This window comes from Lemur catta, chromosome 10 (genome assembly GCF_020740605.2).
Source record: "Lemur catta isolate mLemCat1 chromosome 10, mLemCat1.pri, whole genome shotgun sequence".
In the NCBI taxonomy this organism is placed as follows: Eukaryota; Metazoa; Chordata; class Mammalia; order Primates; family Lemuridae; genus Lemur; species Lemur catta.
In genome coordinates, this window is record NC_059137.1 from 83,102,075 (window position 1) to 83,122,869 (window position 20,795).

At 42.4% G+C, this 20,795-nt stretch overlaps 2 protein-coding genes and 1 pseudogene across 6 annotated transcripts in view; 2 read left to right on the top strand and 1 right to left on the bottom strand.

Moving 5' to 3' along the window:
- Positions 1-10,773, top strand: part of TUT7 (terminal uridylyl transferase 7) — a 63,008-nt gene extending 52,235 nt beyond the window's left edge. For all 5 annotated transcript variants that reach the window (XM_045562191.1, XM_045562193.1, XM_045562192.1 and 2 more), the window contains one exon: positions 9,765-10,773. In XM_045562191.1, coding sequence (XP_045418147.1) covers positions 9,765-9,832 — 68 coding nt within the window. In that variant the 3' untranslated portion in view covers positions 9,833-10,773. The remainder of the gene's footprint in view (positions 1-9,764) is intronic.
- Positions 10,774-12,400: 1,627 nt separating this feature from the next.
- Positions 12,401-16,691, top strand: LOC123645714. Its single transcript, XM_045562146.1, has 3 exons — positions 12,401-12,575; positions 14,952-15,424; positions 15,791-16,691. Exons 1-3 carry the CDS (start codon positions 12,401-12,403, stop codon positions 15,821-15,823), a joined length of 681 nt encoding a protein of 226 aa, XP_045418102.1. The 3' UTR covers positions 15,824-16,691.
- A 1,147-nt stretch (positions 16,692-17,838) lies between these two features.
- Positions 17,839-19,629, bottom strand: LOC123645715 (annotated as a pseudogene).
- Positions 19,630-20,795: the final 1,166 nt, after the last annotated feature.

Consider the following 20,795-nt stretch of genomic DNA (forward strand, 5'->3'; position numbering starts at 1 on the left):
TATTCGGGATGTTTTGAACGTAGCACCAAAATTTGTTGATGGATTAGATGGTGAAGTATGAGAGAAAAGTGATTCTGAGATGAGAGTTCAATTTTTGGCCTAAACACTGGAAAAATGGAGGTTGAATTTACTGTGCAGGGGAAGACTCAGAAAATAGAAGGTTTGGAGCAGAAATAGGGTTCTATTTTAGACATGTAAGTTTAAGATACCTTTTGGATACCCGAGTAGAGATGTGGAGCTGCCAATTTAGAGACTCCAGGAAAATAAACAAAGGAGACCAAGACAAAGTGGTCAGTGAGGGTTGTCTCTAAAGTCCATCGTATCCTCTGGGGATTGGTTCTAGGATCCCCCGTGGATACCAAACCCATGGATGGCTGAGTCCCTTGCAGGCCCCCTCTATATCCGCAGGGAACCTTACTGTACTTTGGATGTTATTAACAGGAGAAAAATTAATGGAATTACTGACTTATTTAAGTATCTGTCAATAGCAAGATGAATTATCTCAAAACATGATCTAAATAGAACTAGGCATTTATTTTTTTGATGTGTGAATTTTACAGTTTTTTGGGTTTTTTTAGATAATTGAGGAAAACATTTGAAATGGCATCAGATCTCTTTATGATCAAAATTTAAAAGAAAGGTAAATAGGCAGATAAGTAGGCTCTATGAGAAAACATTAGAGCAACTGTGTCCTGGGAAGGTTTGTAATTATTCTCAGTGGAATGCACGGACTTAAAAATAAGAGTTTGGTGAGTGCAGTGTCTCACGCCTGTAATCCTAGCACCCTGGGAGGCCGAGGGGGGGAGGATAATTTGAGGTCAGGAATTTGAGACCAGCATGAGCAAGAGCACGAGACCCCTGTCTCTACAAAAAATAGAAAAATTAGGTGAGCATGGTGGCATGAGCCTGTAGTCCCAGCTGTTTGGGAGTCTGAGGAGGGAGAATTGCTTGAGGCCAGGAGTTTGAGGTTGCAGTGAGTATTGATGATGCCACTGCACTCTAGCCTGGACAACAGAGTGAGATCCTGTCTCAAAAAAAAGAGAATAGTTCTATTGGGAAAAACCCCTATATCAAATAAAAGTGAAATGAGAATGGGGCCTGCTGTGGGTGAGCTGATATTGAGAGCAACCCTGAAAGGCAGCTGAGGAGATTGATGTGCTAGATCACACCCAAGTTAACTCTGAGAGTGAGTCCAAGAGATGAAAGTACATGGGAAACGCTCCAACCCATGTTGGTGGAATTCTTTTTCCCCATAGCTCCTCTGAGATTTTGAGGTTCACATAGATACCATGTGTAGACAAACCAAAAGATTGTTACTTTTTTATAAGCTTCAGCCTTCAGATATTTTCAAAACATTTTACAGAGGAAAAATACTGATCCTTCTTTGGTCAAGATGTCCATTTTGCCAAGCATATAAAGCATCGTAGTGTTTAAGAACATGGTTTCCCACAGTCAGATCACATGGCTGTGACTTCTAGCTTCGTGATCTTGAAAGACCTCCTTATCCTCCACATGCCTCAGTTTTCCCACCTGTAAATAGGGGATGATAATAATGCCTGACTGGCAGGGATGTTGAGAAATTCATGTGAAAGTACTCAGACCAGCACCTGCATGTGCGAGAGCAGCAAAAAGCTTGTGGTGTTGATTCCATTGATATGTTGCTCTGCAGGGTGTCGTCACGCCTGCAGGTCCCAGCATTGTTCCTGCTGAAGACTTCACACATTTGAAAGCAGAATTTTACTATAATTTTATAATTTGCTTTAAAGTGGGAGAAATAGGGATGCTTGGCATTACCAATTGACAATAAGATAGGATTTCTGTAATTATCTTCTCAGTAAAAGACTTACTACAGAGAAAATGTATTACAATAACTATGCTACCTTATATGAGAAAAAAGAAAACATTTATAGGTGGTTAAAATCCATCCAATAAATTAAACTCTTCAAGTAAGTATGCGACAGATTAAGTTTTTCCTTGATAAATGCATGCAAATCACCTACATTGTTAAAAGTGTGAAATAATGTCTCAACTGTAAGTAGTATTGATTTCCCCAAAGCTTTTCCTTTCCATGGTATTAAGTCTGTCTGTGACCCACTAGTAGTTTCCTAAGAGAGCATGCTGGTGCGGACAGCCCCTGCTCTCCTGCTTAGCCGCATCCACCTTTGGCAAGAGGTTTAGCTTCTCTGAGCACCAGAGGCCAACTCCATTGAATTAGTGCTGACACTATCTGTCTTACAGGGTGCTAGAGAAGATAAAAGCACCCACCCGTAGTGAGCCCTCAGTCAGGTTCTTTCCTCTCCTGATACCTTCCTCCATGCCTTTCTACTAGGCTGCAGAGAGTTCTTAACTCCCAGACTAGGTAGTAGTAGACAGAAAGTTCCAAGGATTTCCTTGCTCTTCACTGTTACCTCCCACCCCACATACACATGGCTAACACAGTTCCTTATATATTCAGTAAGTTTTATTGATTAAATGTGAACATATTTTGAAGAAATAAAAAAGACTAAGAGGGAGAATGGTCAAGAATGTGAGTTTTGGCGGGATGCAGTGGCTCACACCTGTAATCCCAGCACTTTGGGGGCTGAGGTAGGAGGATCACTTGAGACCACCATCTCTACAAAAAATAAAAAAATTAACCTGGCATAGTGATGCATGCCTGTAATCCTAGCTACTTGGGAGGCTGAGGCAGGAGGATCACTTGAGGCCTGGAGTTCAAGGCTCCAGCCTGGGCAATAGAGTGAGACCCTGACTCAAAAAAAACTGTTGAGTTTTAGTCAGACCCTTGGGTTTGAAATCCAGCCCAAACATTTACTAGTTTTGTGATCTCTCTCAAGTTATCTAGCCTGTCTATGCCTCGGTCTCCTTATTGGTAAATTGGGGCTAAGACCTCACAGGATTATTGTTAGGATTAACTTCATATAGATAAAGCACTCAACACAGCATCAGACACATCACACAATAAATTATCACTTCCCTTTGTTATTGTAGTGAACAGAAAGTCTCCAACCTTGCTATAATGTATTTCTTCTGATTTATAGGACAAAATAATCTGTTTTTTCGTTTATTTCATTTTGATCTTGGCTTGAAATCTTAAAAATTAGAAATGCTATAAGAGATTGGTGGTTATCTTTTCATCCTCATGAGGATGTATACTTAAGTAACTTTGATCAAAATTTTAAAGCCTATTGATTTAAAAAAACAAAAACAAAAAACCAGTGATCTTTATGATAAATTTAGAATAATGGAAATACTCTTTAAAATAGTATGGGGAGATTTCATTGTCAGATACAACATTGTTTACTCATCATTCCTTATTAATAGACTGGCTGTTTTCAAATATTTGGTATATCAGTGTCTTCAGAACTTTTTTACTTACCTACTCTCTCCCAAAATATTGGAAGCTCATATATCATCTTGTACATTTTTAAGTCGATACCTAAATTTTTCATTATAATTGCCAAGCATATAATTTTGAGGGGAAGTGTTATAAATATGACATTTTAAAATAAAATTTTTAGATCAGCTTTAAATGTGTTAAATGAAATATAAGTATCATTGCTTTTTCATACCCACTTACAGGTCTTCTTTAACAGACAGAAATTTTATGTCATTTCCCTTTTCTCCTTGAATACCTTTGCTGTACTTCCTCTACGGGATTTTATCATAAAATGATTTATTTTTATTATACATATCTTTAAGTTTATTATACTTATTATTAGTTTGGGAACAGAAGATGTATTACAACAGTGCCAGTCATTTATTTTGATTCCTTAATTATATGACCAAAAATCACATAGTGATGTAGCATCAAAAAGTGTTTGTAATGCTTATCAGCTATCAATGTAATTTTACAAAAGCTAAAAATTTGCATTTTTATTAGAGGCATTCACATTTACCACAGCCATCAGCATTTTGTTTGCCTCCTGCCTTCCCAGGTTTTTTCACCTCGTGGCAATGCACCACAGTAAGATTTGGGTGGTTAGGAGATGATTCTTTTGTAAAGTAGGAGAAGAATAATTGATAAAAGGGAGTTGGAAAGGAAAAGTGGAGTGATTGCTGAGAAGTGGCCCAAAGCTTTGACCACAGAGGCATTCACAGACTTACCAGTTTTAAGAAAGTACATGTATAAGTTGAGGATCAGGAAATTGACTCTCTTAAAACTATCCTTGCCTACATGCCCTGTCAAGTAGGCTCAGGGACCCATGGACCCGAATTCTAAGACCACTGTTTTATATAAAGCACTATAATGAATGTTTGCGTATTTGCCTACTTATTTCGTCAGGATGAATCCCCCCTTACACGAATGATAGGTTAAAAAATATGTCCGTTTTGGTGGTGATGCCAAATTGTAATTGTTACCAATCCTAGAGAGTCAGTGTTGACCTGTTTCCCATACCCTGACTACATTAGGGTAGTCTTTTTTTATTTTGCCAATCTTCTTGAATTTCTACAATTACCATTGAACTCTAACATTTTTTTGCCTGTTTTCATTTGTATTTCTTTATGTCTTTGTATTTTTGTACTAGAATATTCATATCTGTTTTTAGGAGTGCTTTCTACGTAGGAATTGATTCATGCGTTGTCGAATATGTTGCATCATCCATTACCACCTCTAAAGCTAGTTTATTATTTTAACCTCACTTAGATGTGTTTGTCATACAGATGTATGTTTGTTTGTTTTTTTGTTTTGTTTTGTTTTATTTTTTTTTGAGACAGAGTCTCGCTCTGTTGCCCAGGCTAGAGTGAGTGCCGTGGCATCATCCTAGCTCACAGCAACCTCAAACTCCTGGGCTTAAGCGATCCTACCGCCTCAGCCTCCCGAGTAGCTGGGACTACAGGCATGTGCCACCATGCCCGGCTAATTTTATCTATATATATTTTTTTAGTTGTCCAGATAATTTTTTTTATTTCTATTTTTAGTAGAGACGGTGTCTCGCTCAGGCTGGTCTCGAACTCCCGACCTTGAGCGATCCACCTGCCTCGGCCTCCCAGAGGGCTGGGATTACAGGCGTGAGCCACCGCGCCCGGCCTGTATGTATGTTTTAATAGCTTGATCTAGCCAACTTTGGGGTGGTTTCAAGTCATGCTTACAAAATTTTATAAATTTTATGTTCTTCCCCTGCATTATATAAAAGTTTATTCTTATTTTTCGTACTCTGTTTTTTTATATGCAAATATTTTATATGATGTTCAGAAATAATAAAAAAAGCTTTATTTTATTTTTATTTCAGGATATTATGAGGGTACAAACATTTTGCTTCCATTTTATGTCTTTGCCTCACCCAGCCGGGGATTAGAGGCATGCCCTTCCCCTCTACAATGCTCACCACGTCCATTAGTTGTGAGTTTACCCCCCCAATGCCCTAATACCTGGAGAATATTACTACTGTGTGAGCACCATAGTGTTGATCAGTCAGTGCCAGTTTGATGGCGAGTACATGTGGAGCCTATTCTTCCGATCTTGTGATACCTCACTTTAGATAATGGGCTCAAAGGAAAATATAAGAGGTTGCTAGATCCCTGTCGTTTCCTATGATTGAGTAATATTCCATTGTATACATATACCAAATTTTAATAATCCACTCATGAATCAACGGGCACTTGGGTTGCTTCCACATCCTCGCAATAGTGAATTGTGCTGCCATAAACATTCGGGTGCAGATGTCTTTATTATAGAATGTCTTTTGCTCTTTTGGGTAGATGCCTAATAGTGCTATTGCTGGATCGTGTGGTATTTCTATTTTTAGCTCTTTGAGGTATCTCCAAATTCTTTTCCAGAGAGGTTGCAGTAATTTGCAGTCCCACCAGCAGAGTAAGAATGTTGCCGTCTCTCCACATCCTCGCTAGCATTTGTTGTTTTGAGATTTTTTTGATAGAGGCCAATTTCACTGGGGCTAAGTGATGTCTCATTGTGGTTTTCATTTGAATTTCTCTAATGATTAGAGATGTTGAACATTTTTTTATATGTTTGCTGGCCATTATTCTGTCTTCTTAAAGGTTTAATGTAGTAGATTACATGTTTAAATGATATGGTAGTACAACTGTTAGTATTATTCTTAGAGTAACATTTTGGGGAAAACGAACAGGTACAAATAATGATATAACAATAACTCATCTTCTAAAGAATTGGCATTGTTTTTCAGTCTTTTTTAAAAAAGATGAATCACTAAGGTGATGGAAGTGCCCTTGACTACCAGCCCCAGGCCCACTTCCTCTCTCATATCCCCCTTAGCCTAGAAGCGTCCATTATTATGAATTTAAGTATCCTTGCAGTTCTTTTTCTTTTTTTACCCATCCCTCTTCTAGTTCTTTTTAAAATTCTTATATATGTATTCCTTAGCAAATGTATCCTTGGTAAATTTTTAAATTTAAATGGCATATCATACTGCATAATAAGAATGTTCTACAAGCTGGGTGCAGTGGTACATCCCTGTAGTCCCAGCCACTCAAGATGCTGAGGCAGGAGCATTGCTTTGAGCCAAGGAGTTCAAGGCTGTAGGACGCCATAATTGAGCCTGTGAGCCTGGGCAACATAGTGAGAACCCATCTCTTCTTTTTAAAAAAAAATCCTCGCTAGTATAGTGATAAAAGAGTAAAAAGATAAAAAATATATATATAAAATAAAACAAAAGAAAAATAGAAAAAAATATTCTGCAACCTTTTTCATATCTAGTTAACAAAATTATCTTAAAAATTTTATATGTTGCTATATGTAGATTTAGTTTTAGGTTTTTTTTGTTTTTTTTTACAGTTTTACATCGTATGAATACAGAGTATTTTATGTATCCATTACCCAGTTCATGAGCATTCAGGTTGTTTGTGATTTTTTACTGTTGTAAACAGTATTATAGGGAGTATCCTTGTGGGAGTGTTCTTGAGCATGTGTGAGAGATTCTATGAGGGTATGCGTATCTGCAAGTCAAATTGTTAGATCAGAGCTTATGTGCATTTCAGTTACATATTTATCAATATTACACACTTACTGGCTGAAACAATTATAACTCCCACCAGCAGTATATGGAATATTAATATTTCTGCATATCCTTCCAAATACTTGATTCTTGTCAAAATTTTTATTTTTACAAATCCAATGGATCAAAACTACTTTGGTATTGTTCTCAGGTATATTTTCTTGACTCTGGTGATGCTAAGGACGTTTTTGTTGGCCAGTTGGAGTTCCTCTTCTTTGAATTATCTATTCAAATCATTTGCCCATTTTCCTGTTAAATTATCATTTCCCTACTAATTTGAAAATATAAATTTTCTATTAATTTGTAAAGGTTCTTTATTTATTCCGAATACTGCTCTTTTATTGTTATATACATTCCAAATATCTTCCTCCAGTATATCTTGTGTTTCAACTTTTTGTGTCTGTTGCCATTCCAAAGTTTTTAGTTTTCAGATGATCAGATTATTGGTTTTCCACAGTTAGTTTCGTGGTCATGCAGTTCATGATTTAGGATTATCTTTAAGAAATTCTTCTCTAACCTGAGGTCATAAAGATACCCATCTCTGTTTTCTTCCAGCAGTTTTTAAACTTTGTTTTTTCAGACCTTTAATCCATCTGGAATTTCTATGTGTATAAAATATAAGGTAGCGATCTAAACTTTTTTCCCTCTAATGAAAAGCCTAATCTCAATACTTAGTGCAGTTCAGAATATCAAAGATAGACCTATAAACCTCTAGACAGTGACACTCTGGGGTAGGAATAGTAGAGTGGTTTGTTGCTTCTTGACTGACACTGCAAACTTCCCTGGCTGATATTTTTCACTGTGAGTTGATTGTCTAGATGCCTTGCTTTGAAAGTACGCTTTTGGGGAGGATGTTTTTATTTGCATGATTAATATATTTGCTTTGGATAATTTAGAATGTATAGTTAAGCAAAATGAAGAAAACAAAAACCATCTATACTCCCTCCATTCTATCATTAGCTACTGTTTACTTTTTGGAGGCAACATTTTCCTGTCCTTTTTGCGTTAATGTAATAATATTTAACATTTATTGAGGATTTTCTATGTGCCAGGTACTGTTGTTCCATTTGCTTTATGTGTAGTCATTTAATCTTCACAATAAGAAGAGGAATAGGTATTATTGTCCTCGTTTTACAGATAAGATAAATGAGGCAATAATATACAATTGGTGGGTTTTTTTGTTTGTTTTCAATTTTTGGTTTTTATGAAAATGATACTCATGTAATTTTGTGACTTCATTTTTTTATATTAATTATCCTTTTGTGTATACCTAGTATTCCATTATATACATGGTTCATAATATACCTAGTCATATCACAAGTTTGGGACATTTAAGTTGTTTATATTTTTAAATTGTTAAAAGGTTTTTAGGAATATTTGTTTAGCAAAATTTCTACCTGACTTCCTGATCATCTATTCTTCTAACAAATTTGATAATCAAAAATTGATATCTTGTTTTAATTTACATTTCTTTGATTACCCACTGATACTGAATATTTTTTCGTATAGTCATGCCATTTTTTTTTCTTTTTCACATACTGCCTTTTCGTTACCTAGTTATTTATTGTTATTTATCTTTTCTTTATTGACTTACAAGTCTATTAGGGATGGTGATTGGTGGTGTGCTTAGAAAAGTGTTCCCCACCCCATATTTATATAAATATTCACCTCTACTTATACTGTGTGTGTGCGTGCGTGCGTGTATGTGTAGACAGGGTCTCACTGTGTTGCCGAGGCTGGAGTGCAGTGGCAGCATTATAGCTCAATGCAACCTCAAATTCCTGGGCTCAAGGATCTTCCTGCCTCAGCCTCCAAAGTAGCTGGGCCTATAGGCATGAAACACCATACCTGGCTGATTTTTTTTTTATAGACCGATCTCTTCACTATGTTGCTCAGGCTGGTCTCAAACTCCTGGCCTCAAGCAATCTTCCCACCTGAGCCTCCCAAAGTTCTACGATTATAAGCATTAGCCACCACACCCAGCCTGACTTTCTTATATGTACATTAATTATGTAATTCATTTGGAATGGCTGGAGATTAAGGTTATGGTGTGAGGAAGGAAAGCAACCCGATTCTCACCCCCCAAATTTACTTATTTGACATAATACCAGTTATTGAGTAATCCATACTTTCCCCTGTTGGGTTGAAATGCACCCTTCATCATATACTACTTTATTATACATAATCACTTAAGAATTTCTCAACTCTCTTCTGTTTCATTGATCTATTTGTTCATACTCCAGAACAAAATTTAGTAATTGTTCTATGGTATGGTTTTAGTTAGTAATCTTCATTCCTGTTCTTCACCTGTAAATATAATAAAATTCCATTTTTCCTTTAATATCAATAAGTTAGTAATACAGTATCACCATGTACAGCTTCATATTTGCAAAGTAATGATGCAAGGTATTTATTTCTGGCTAGAGAATCCTTTGCAGTCTATTCTGTTTGGTTGCAAGTGAAAATACTGATCTATGCCAAGAAGAAGCTTTGAAAAGTTTGGTTCATCTGGCCCTCCACACCAACATGGAAATAGTGAACATGCAAATATGTTAAAATGGTACCACTCTAGAAACTTGTCTGTATTTAGAAAGAATTTTGACTAAGCTTATGTTTAATAGATCATGTTCATATATACTTTTTTATATCTAGTCTAATTACTCGATTCAAAACAAATGACCAATTCCAGTGTGAAAACTTTCTGTGACTAACAATATAAGTAATTTTGTGGCTTTTGTGATAAAGGGAGGCTTGTTTCATTTATGTTGGGTTTTGTTTCTTCCCCTCCTCCAGGTAGCCTTTCCAGTAAATACATGACTCAGGGAAAAGCCCCAACGAAGAGGACCCAGCAGGAACCATGAGGGAAGGAAAACGCAGCACTCTAAATGGCCGCTCAGGCGTTCCTTTGGACTTGGAAAATTAGGTTCATTTCACAGGACACAGCAGCATAGATCAGGTTTCAACTTAACATTTAAGGGAAGTGTCAGATTTTTTTTTTTAATTTAATGAAATTGTTAATGGAAAAAATTTTTAATATAGTCTTGTCTATCATAAATTACCATAGATTTAAGGATTTTAATAGAAAGCCATGATGTATGTATTTAAGCCAGGTTAAAAGTAAAGATATAACTATGGACCAGTATTCAGTGAATACAGCTTCATGGTTTTTAATTCTTTCAAAGCACATTAACAATGGTGTGCTGATAAACCCAAGTAAAGTAACCCCTTTTTCCCTATAAATCCCTTTTTTGTTTTGAAGAGGGGAAATTATATTTATTGTTGTTTACCAAATCCTTGTGTGAAAGCATATCAAATATGTGTGAACTGCTACTACTGTACTTCTGATTTACAAACATTATTTTATTGCTCTTTGTAGAAATGATAACATGAACGTGAGTACCTATTTATGTGGGCCTTCAGTGGGTGAGCAGTGCCACTCAGAGGTCTCTGGATTTTTCCGTCTCTGATTTTAAATAAGTTGACATATAACTACTATGCTCATAAAAATGAAGTAGTCCTGTTTGCCACTAAAAACATTTTCAAAAAAAAGAATGACAAAATGAAAGTGCTTTTTACTTTTTATGATATTCAGAAATTAGGATGAAGAACTTTTAAAAATCCCTGAAGATCAAAGAGGCTATCTCTGCCAGTCACAAGTGTGGTTGGTGACATTCTGGGTCTGACTGGAGTCCCCATGGAACTGTTTCTCTAACTTCACAAGCCCTGCAGAAGTAGTACATGGTCAGAACTATGCCTCGGTTCATTTATCATTTTGAAATAAAATCAAAATTTCAACCTGTAATCTTATCCACATTATTGTCTAGTGAAAGAGCCCTAAATTTCATAAGGAAAATAGATAAAGGAGGAAGGACGGTGTAGATCTGCCACTCTACTAGAGTGTACACAGAGCTCCCTTTGACTTGTGCCCTCACGATCATCGGTGTTTGTTGACACCTGCTTCATGCCAGGCTCTGGGAACGCACAAGTAAAAGGCACAGGTTGCAGGGGAGGGATACATCATTAAAGTCAGCTGGCCTTACAGTTCTTGTCACGCTTCCTTTGAAAAGCCTGTTGATGCTGTTGTGTTATCTTCTGGGAGAAGTCTAACCAGGCTAATTTTTGTTCCCTTGTAGGTTTTGTTTTTCTGCCTGGGTGCTTCTATTTTTTTTTTAATTTATCCCTATAATTAAGAAAGAAAAGTACCTCAATCTGGAAACATGTCTCTCCAGTGACTTTTGTCTGAAACGAAAATAAATCCAGTAGCTGGGACTACAGGCATGCGCCACCATGCCTGGCTAATTTTTTCTATATATTTGTAGTTGTCCAGATAATTTCTTTCTATTTTTTAGTAGAGACGGGGTCTCCCTCTTTCTCAGGCTGGTCTCGAACTCCTGACCTCGAGCGATCCTCCCGCCTCAGCCTCCCAGAGTGCTAGGATTACAGTCACCTGGACAGGTTTTTTGCTTTTTGTTTTTTCACTTTAAGAGAGTATCTTACATTCTTAATTTTTTTCTCAGACACTTTCCTACCTCTATCGTCTCCCCTTTTCTTCATGCTAGAAAACTCCAAGTTTAATCTCCACATGACTGGCTTGACTTTTAGTGTTATTTTTCTGCTTTATGTTTCTAATGTAAGAGTTTTTGTCATTGCATTTCTAATTTTCTTGAACTTACCTCACCCACCTTCCTTTTCCTCTCATTCCTAAACCAGCTAATTTTTTTAATTTTTTGTAGAGACAGAGTCTCACTAAGTTGCCTGGGCTGGTCTCAAACTGCTGGCCTCAAGCAATCCTCCCACCTCTGCCTCCCAAAGTGCTGGGATTACAGGCATGAGCCACCACACTCAGCCACCCTTCATTCTTTACTTGGACGTTGCTCATGTCCCCATCTCAGTGCCTCAGCTAGGGGCCTGGTGCATCTGCTACATGCCAAGTCCATTTCTCTGGCTATCTTTTTTTTTAATAAGAGAAAATTATCAAATTTATTTTAATATGTATATACGGGAACCCCCAGAGAATGAGTTGAGGATTGCTCCCTAGCTATCTTTTGAATGCAGCTGGCATATCTGTTTTCACAGGCTCCACAAGTACCCCACTACCAGAGTTCTCCTTGTGACCTTCTCTCAGGAGCAAACAAATATATGAAATCCATTTTTTATAGCAGTGGTGCAATGGCCCCAATGTATGATTTTCAAAACTCTTGCTTAATGTGTACAGTATCAGCATGCAGATTTAAAAAAATATTCTTGGATAACTTCAATTTATTTTTCATCTTGTCATGTGTTTAGAAATGGCTTCTGTTTTTGAAAAATATGTATTTCCTGGAAAAGATCCTGGATAGATAGGTCAGTAGGGCTCACAATGTTACAGATCCAGTATTTTAAAAGTGCTGAAAACACAGAATTTAACAAACCCTCATTAAACTGTAAAGATGTGCTCAGTACTTTTTTCTTTGGAAGCAGGTGTGTTTGGACAGCAGCAGTCAAGAACTTCACACACTTTCACTGACTTGGGCAAGTCGGCCTGGCTGGTTTTCCAGCTTAAGCTCTGGCAGTTTGCTTACCATTCCTATGAAATGGAAATCATTCCTGCATCTCCACAGAGTTGTGAGGGTCAAATGAGGTCTGACTAGGAAAACACTTTTTAAAACGCCTACAACTGTGAAAGTAATCCCTGAAGTGGTGTTGAACATTTCCTTATTATAAATTCTGTCGCATATTAGTGGAAATGTAAAGTGGTTACAGCTTCTTAACTCCTTCGATGCTTCCCACACCCACCCCATTTTGACACCACAGGACAGCTGCTGCTCTGAGATAAAGGAGCTCACATACTATTAATACTTACATAATCATGAAAACTCTTCCAGTGTATCAACTTACTGCAGGGACTTGGCCAGTTTCGAATGACATTATAGGTATGCCTGATCCACTGACAAGTAGATTATGTGACATGATGCTTAATGCAAAACAACTAACCAAGTTAAAAACTGAATAGTGGGTATTAAATAGACAGAAAAAGGGTGTTATACACCAGATGCAGAATCAAAAAACTTACCACTAGATTTTTTAAATATGTCTAATGCACTCTACTAGAAGACTTGAGTTTAAGCATCAAATGTAAAATAGCGACACCAGTGCTTTTGCCCTACTCAGTTCAAAGTTGTGAGACCAGTATGAATGTTCTCAGGGTTCCTTTGAAAACTGTAAAATGCTACACAACTATGTACCATTTCAATAACTGGAAAAAACTGATTCATGGAATTCTTTTTTCTAATGTATTTTTAGAGCAGCTTTAGGTTCACAGCAAAATTGAGCACGAGTATGGAGTGCTCCATATATCCCCGGCCACCACACAGGCCCACCTCCCCCACGATCATTCCTCACCGCAAAGGATACATCGTTATCACACAAATTCCATAGTTTACATTAGGGTTTACTCTTGGTGTCGTACATTGTATGGTTTTTGACAAATGCATAATGACATGTATCCACCAGTACAGTATCATACAGGAGTAGCTTCGGAGTACATGGCATCTTTAAATATCCATTAACAATTAGAAATTGTGTGCTTTGTGCCATGCACTCTTCTAGGGACTTTTCCTTTATTAATTCATTTAATCTTCACAGTATCTGTAGCGGGAAGGGCATGAGAAGTAAAATACCTTATCCCAAATTATCCACCTAATCAAAGATGTAGCCCAGGAACAAACCCATCACACTACTGCCTCTGTATTCCTTTCCTTTTTTTTTTCTTTTTTTCTTTTTTTGAGACAGTGTCTCACCCTGTTGCTCGGGCTAGAGTGTGGTGGCATCATCCTAACTCACTGCAACCTGAAACTCCTGGCCTCAAGCGATCCTGCTTCGACTACTGGAACAGAGTGGACTATGGGACTACTCACCACCACGCCTAGCTAATTTTTCTTTCTTTTCTTTCCTTCCTCCTTTTCTTTCTCTCTCTCTCTCTTTTTTTTTTTTTTCTTTTTGGTATAGATGAATCTTGATCTTGCTCAGGCTAGTCTTGAACTCCTGGCCTCAAGCAATTTTGCCCTGGCCTCCAAAGGTGCCAGGATTACAGGCATGAGCCACAGCGCCCCCAGCGTCAGGCACCCATAGTCTTTTGTATGCTGCTGAGGCTTAGAAGAAAAACATCCTCACAATTAAGTTCCTGTTGCAGACAGACAGAACTACTTGATGTAATTTTGAACTATCCCTTTGGACCCTGTAGCCTCTAGGGATCAAAGATAGATTGCACTAAAAAAAAATGCTACCCTGATTAGTTTTTTCCACATCAAAACACTGCGAAAGAATCTATCCTCCCCAGCAGTGCTCCGTAGAACCCCTCCTGCGTTCTTCCCTTCTCTAGCATTTCATGAGAAATGCCACCTGTCGTGATGTCCTCCTTTTCTCTTCTGCTAACCCTGCTGCACTTCTGTCCTACTAGGATCTCTCATTCTTCCCTGGCCCCTCTTTACCCGGCTTCCTGTGTGTGCCCAGGTACGGTGCCTGGTGCTTAGGAATACTGCCGGGTCAAAAGCGGAATTAAGCCCCTTGAGCCCGACAGACATGGTCTGACAACAGGTGTTCAGTTAAGTTTATTAACTGGTACTCGCTATAAATGTGACTGTTCACAGTGCTGCCCAGTCATTTCTTAGAGTAGGATCGGGTTCCAAATTCAGCACCAGGACGAAAATTGCATTACTCACCACCCTTCAGCATCCCCAGCAGTGTGGAGGGGGCGGGGAGTGGACATTTGTTTATTATACGACTCGTTGGAAGTCCTATGCTCTTAACCGTCTAGCCAGACCAAAAAAGAATGCAAACGGTTGTAGATGTCTGGGCACGGGAACTATTCTGCCTTGGAGAACATAAGCTCCGCATGCTGTCTTGACTGCTGCGTTCTTGAGCCCGCAGCAGCCTGTCTGCAGTGTTCATTTCAGTGAGCATTAAAGGAGTAGGTGCCACCGCACCTTGCCCCGGGGGCAGGTGGTGAAGCGACGACGCACCTCCGGAGTCGGCAAGGGCACAAGCTATGGCCGGTCCTCCAGCCCCACGCGCCTACGACGCGCCGACGCCTTAGCAGTGACGACACTCCCCCCGGGCTCCTGCTCCCCCGGCGCCTCGGGCCCTCACACGCGACTGCACGCAGCCCCGCGGGCAGCCTGACCCCGCTGCGCCGCGAGACCCCGCCCCCAGCAGCCTCCCGCCCCCTAGCCCGTCAATCACGCGGCTCTCCCAATGGTGGCGGCGGGGCGGGGCCGCGGGTGCCGTGCGCCGTGCGCCGGGGCTTGTGGCGTCAATGCGTCCGCCGTGTCCATGGAGAGAGGCTGAGGCTGCTTAGCTCCGGCCCGAGGCACCGGGGCGCCGGGGTGGCGAAGATGTCGGCTTCCTTAGTCCGGGCCACCGTCCGGGCTGTGAGCAAGAGGAAGCTGCAGCCCACCCGAGCCGCCCTCACCCTAGTAAGTGCCTGCGGCGCGCGGTCAGGCCCTTGACATTGGCGCATGTTCGCCCGCGGCGATGGGAGGTCACGGCGGCGGGGAGCGGGGCGGCGGGGACCGAGCGCGTCCGAGCGCTGGGGTCGCATCGCCGCGCCACCTCTTTCCTTTCTGGTCCGCAGCCCGAGCGATAAATAAGCCCCGGGCGCGGCCGCTGCAGGGACCCTGGCGCCCCGGAACTACGTTTCCCGACAGGCCGTGCGGTGGCCGCGTGCGGGGGAGGGGCGGGCCAGGGAAGCTGGGCGGTGGGTGTCAGCGCGGCGGCCACCCCGGGGCCTGGCGCCTCGAGCCTCCTGCCGGCAGCTGCCATGGGACGTCTGTTGCTCATAGATGAGCTTGGTCAGGCCGGGAACATCTGGATGAGGACCCGGGAGCCCTACCCCGAAGGTGCGTGAGGAGGGGCGAAGCTCCTCGAAGGACACGGCGGTGTCAGTGCGGTGAGCGTCAGCGGAAAGGGGAGCGCAGCCCTAACAAAGCACCCTGGCCCTCGCCCGGGTCCAGTCTGCGGCGCACAAAGGGTTACTTCCTTGTGTCCTGGCTGGCGGAGGCTTTTGAAACACCCTTCGTGCCTCCAGCAATCCTAGGGTCTTACTGAGGACAAAAGATGAAGATTTCCACCCTGAGCCAGTTGACAGTGTTTTCTGGGTGAAAGGTCAAACGCACTGGAAGGGCACCACAAAACAAACCACAGGTGTTTGAATTCACCGTGCTTACCGCAGTTTTTTTAGTTAAGGGACATCTACATAATATAAAATGGGCCCGTCCTGGAGGGTATGATTCAGTGGCATTTAGGACATTTACAATGTTGTGCAACCGTCACCTCTGTCTAGTTCCAAAAGACTTTGACCTCAATAGGAAAGCTTGTGATAACTATAAATAAAATATTGTGTACATATATAATGGAATATTATTCAGCAATAAAAATTAATGAAGCATTGATACATGTTACAACACGGATGAACCTTGAAAACATTATGCTAAGTAAAAAGAATGTGGTCAATAAAGACCACATATTGGATAATTCAATTTATATGAAATATCTATGATGGAAAAAAATCTCAAGAGACAGAAAATAGAGTAATAGATGTCCAGCACGGGAATGGGGGAATTTGGGAGCAAAATGGGGAGTGACTCTGATGGATACGGGGTTTACTCTTGGTGCGATGAAAATGTTCTAAAATTCATTATGATTGTGCTTACACAAGTCTGCAAATATACTAAAAACCATTGACTGTTCACTTATAATGTGTGAATTATATATCAATAAGCAGCTACACATATATGAATAGTTAATAATAAATTGATATCTGTTAGCTTCTTTTCCATCTATTTATCTATCTTACACCAGTATTGGCCTCATGGCAAATTGCTGAAATTAGGACTGTTTCATATACATATTCCTTTAGTTTTCAGTTTATATTTACATATGTTAACCCATTTTCCTCCTCTTTCTCTCTCTTTTTGTTTTTAATTTAGGGTGTGTTATTGGTGGTTATCATTCTAAGTTAGCCCTTAGGTGATTACAGAACTCCAATCTTGCATGTTTATGGAACTGGTGAGATGTGAGCACCACTCAGACTCATGCAGTGGCTGATGGCACTGGGGTCCTCCTCTGGGGAAAGGGTGAGCGTGTTTCCTTTTATACCAGGAGAGGAGGAGAGTTGCGTTCAGCTAGGAGGAGCAGATCGCTGTTGCTGTTGTCAGGAAGTGTGATTGTTGGGGGAATAGCAGACAAGGATTTGGAGAAGCCGAAGGGTAGCTGAGATGGATATAAAAACAGTGCTCTGCACACACTCTCCCCTCCTGTGCGTCAGAGATGGGAAGATAAAACACACGCCTCTGAGACTGCTTTCCAGGCAGGCTTCTGGATTTGATTTAGGTTTGGGAAGTCAGATACCTTGGCCTGAGACTTGGAAGGCAGAGTGCTGAGAAGGCCGCACTCCTGCTGCCTCTGCTGTTCTTGCTGGCGAGCAAGGTGGCAGAGGCACTGCCTTGCCCGTGGAAGGATGAGCAGAGCAGTGTCCAGTCTCTGGACCCTGAATACTAACAGGCAGGACGCAGAGCACCCCTTTGACTGGTCACAGCAGGGGATGTGAGCTTGTGGCGGGAGCACAGTGTCTTTCTCATCAGACTGTTTCCTGATCCCAGGGGCCTTCCGATGGAGGCAGCTTCTTGGTGGCAGTTGGTCCATTTTGGCACTGGCAGTGAGGCACCAGAGCCAGAGGCTTTCCGACTGCAGAGGGGCAGGTGCACCCTCGCTGGCCTGGTTCAGAGATGCTGCTCTGGCAGCTGTTCCCAGAAGCTCGTGGTTTCTGTTTCTCCAGTCCTGCCTCTGCTTCTGTGAGCCACTCAGCACCCCTCTTTGACCCCACTGTGCCCTAAGCTGGGTAGAGAGGGTTCTGTTTCTTTGTAGCTGAACCTTGACCAATACATGCAAAATAAGCCATGGCCTCCCCGAAGCTGGGTAGAGGCACCTCATCGCCATCCTCGGCATCGTCTTCATCTTCATCTTCCTCAACCTCCCCTTCATCCTCCTCCTCATCCTCACTGTCTTACTCAGAGTCCTTCTCACCTTCCAGGAAGTGGAGAGTAGGGCACTGGGCCTCCTCCTGGGCAATGTAACCCCCGAAGCTGCCACCTGCTTCCACTGCTCCCTGGGCCCAGTCCTCAGCCTCCAAGCCCTTGGAGGAGCTCTCTTCCTCCTCATCTTCATCACTGCCATCAACATCACCCTCTTCCTCCACCTCCTCTTCTTCCCCCAACTTCTCTCCTTACCCCCTTCTTCCTTCTCCTCCTTCTCACCTTCCTCTTCTTCCTCCTCCTCCTCTTCTTCTCATTCTCCTCGTCTTCCTCCCCCTCACTCTTGAGGAAAGTGGCGATGGTGGCATAGGGCCACCTGCAAAGCCAGCTCTGAGAAAGCACGCTGCTATGTCGGAAGGCTCCACTGCCTGCCAGGCCGCAGCCATGAAGTGCAGGGCCTCCATGAGGCCCAGGTGCAGGCCTGAGCGATCCTGGCCCTCTAGAGCGGTCATGGCCTTGAGCAGCAGAGCCTGGCGGTAGTGGCCCTTCACCTGTGGGACCACTCCCGCTCCAGGGGATGCACGGTGCCGGGTGTGAAGAAAGCCAGCTGCACATGCCACAGGCCCCGAAGCGTCCAGGGACTGGGCAGCCAAGCGGCCAGGCTGCAACAGGCCCCGTCCAGACTCTGCAGCCATTCGGTTGTCCAGGGCCTGGGTGGTGACAGCCCCCTTAGAGTTGGCGGTGGAGTCAGTCGGCAGGGCAGGCGGCCTTGGCCTGCACCGGGCTTCGCCGACTCGTGGGGCCACCAGCCGGGCAGCTGTCCCTGCCGTGGGCGTTGGCGCACAGCAGGACGCTCAGGCGCTGGGTGGCCTGGCTCAGCAGTCCAGTCACCTCCGCACATCCCCGGCCTGGTCGGGCAGGACGTCGTACCATAGACTGGTCTCGGTGGCACCGAACACGTCCTGCGAGGCACAGCCCTCGGCCGCCGACGGTGGCTGCTCGCCTGGAGCGCGCCAGCCTGTCCTACCCCCGCCGCTGCCCTCGGAGGGCACCGCGGCCGCGCTGGCAGGCGCCGCTGGAGCCAGGCCGCAGTTTCGCGCCAGGGCACGGGCCACGCCATGCAGGACACCCCACCTTGGCGCCGTGGGAAGCGGGGAAGTCGTCCATGCCCAGCTCCTCGTTGACACGCAGCGCCTTCTCCTGGAGGATGATGCCCTTGACCTGCAGGCAGCGGCGCGGATCTGCTGGAACCAGGCGGCGGTGAGCAGGCCCTCGAACTTGTCGTAGGGGGACAGCTTGTTGGTCTTGCGGCAGGTGGAGGCCACCCCCTCCTTGCGCCCCACGCCAGGATGGGGCGCCTGTTCTTCAGGCCGGTGCTCAGCGCGGACGCGGACGGCGGGATGTTGGAGCCCAGTGCGATCTCGCCCGTGGGCAGGGCCGGGTGCTCCTCCCCCTCCTGGATGACCGGACTTCTCCCGCAATGTCAGCTGTCGCCGCTTGGGGCCACTCTGGGGAGCCCCCTGGCCCGGGGACCGCGGCGGGGGACACCTGGCGGCCTCTCCCGCCTGCCCCGCCTCGGACAAGCGGGGAGACCCGGCCGGGCGGGGGCACCTCCGGGGGCATCGGCGGGCGCCGCGAGAGCGAAGCATGCCGTTTAATTTCCCTCATCTGTAAAAATAACAGCATGACAATCGAGGTTTCTTAAAATTTATCTTTAAATTATATTACAGTGGCATCGATGCTTTCATGTTACCGTGAATGAGATAAACAATTTGAAAGTGCTTTACAAAAGCTTGCCTATGCAGCTTTTGCATTTTAGAAAAATGTTATATGTATCATAGAACTCTGTCACTTTGGCCACTCTTGATTCTAAGAGTGGTGTCCCAAATATTATAATTAGAGATTCCAATATGTCCTTAGCATATCATGTCAAACCCCCTCCAGTTAAGACAATTTCTAACTGAAATTTTAATTCAAGGTTGGGTATATGAAAATATAAGATGATTTCAGGGTTTTATTCTTATATCTTACGTGAAATAATTCTAGTTTATTTAAAGAACCAACTGGTGCAACTTTATGAAAAAGACTACTTTGGGCATAAGCTTATCCTCACAACAAAACAATTACTTTTTTCCCTCTGGGGAGATGACATATCCCTAACAGCAGCTCTGTGTTTTAGCCAATGTCAGAGTCCAGGGTTCCCTATTACTGACTGACTGACTATTACTATTACTGACTGACTAAATGGTCTGGTAGTCTTCTTAAATTTTATGAAAATACATGATGCTGAGTATTTAATATAGTTATCATTTTCCACACTAAAATAACATCACAAAAACATGTTATCTCATTGTAAATGATATTATATAAAATTCCACTGATATAATTTTAATATTCTAAACATATGCCCGTCATACCCAATAATATTAAGTTCACAGATATTCTATGTATACATTATATCTCTTTGACTGAAAGCAAAAGGAAAAAAAAACCTCAAGCAAGCTTTTCCAAAAAAAAGGGAGAAAGAGATAAAAGAGAGAGAGAGAATGTATATATTTATTTAACTTAGGAGTCCAAATGGGATAGGTTTGGCTTCAGGAATGTTGAAATCCAGGGGTTCAAACTGAGTGTGAGTTGTCCTTCTCCCTATTTTGATCTCTCAGCTTTGCTTGCCTTTGTTTGGTCTCAGGAAGGCCCCTCAAAACTCTAGGCCAGGGCTCTTATTAGTTAATGTTTTTGCCTATCGCCTATAAAAATATTTATATAACAAATATTCTATAAAAACACTGATATAGAATTATTTGTATTTTACATT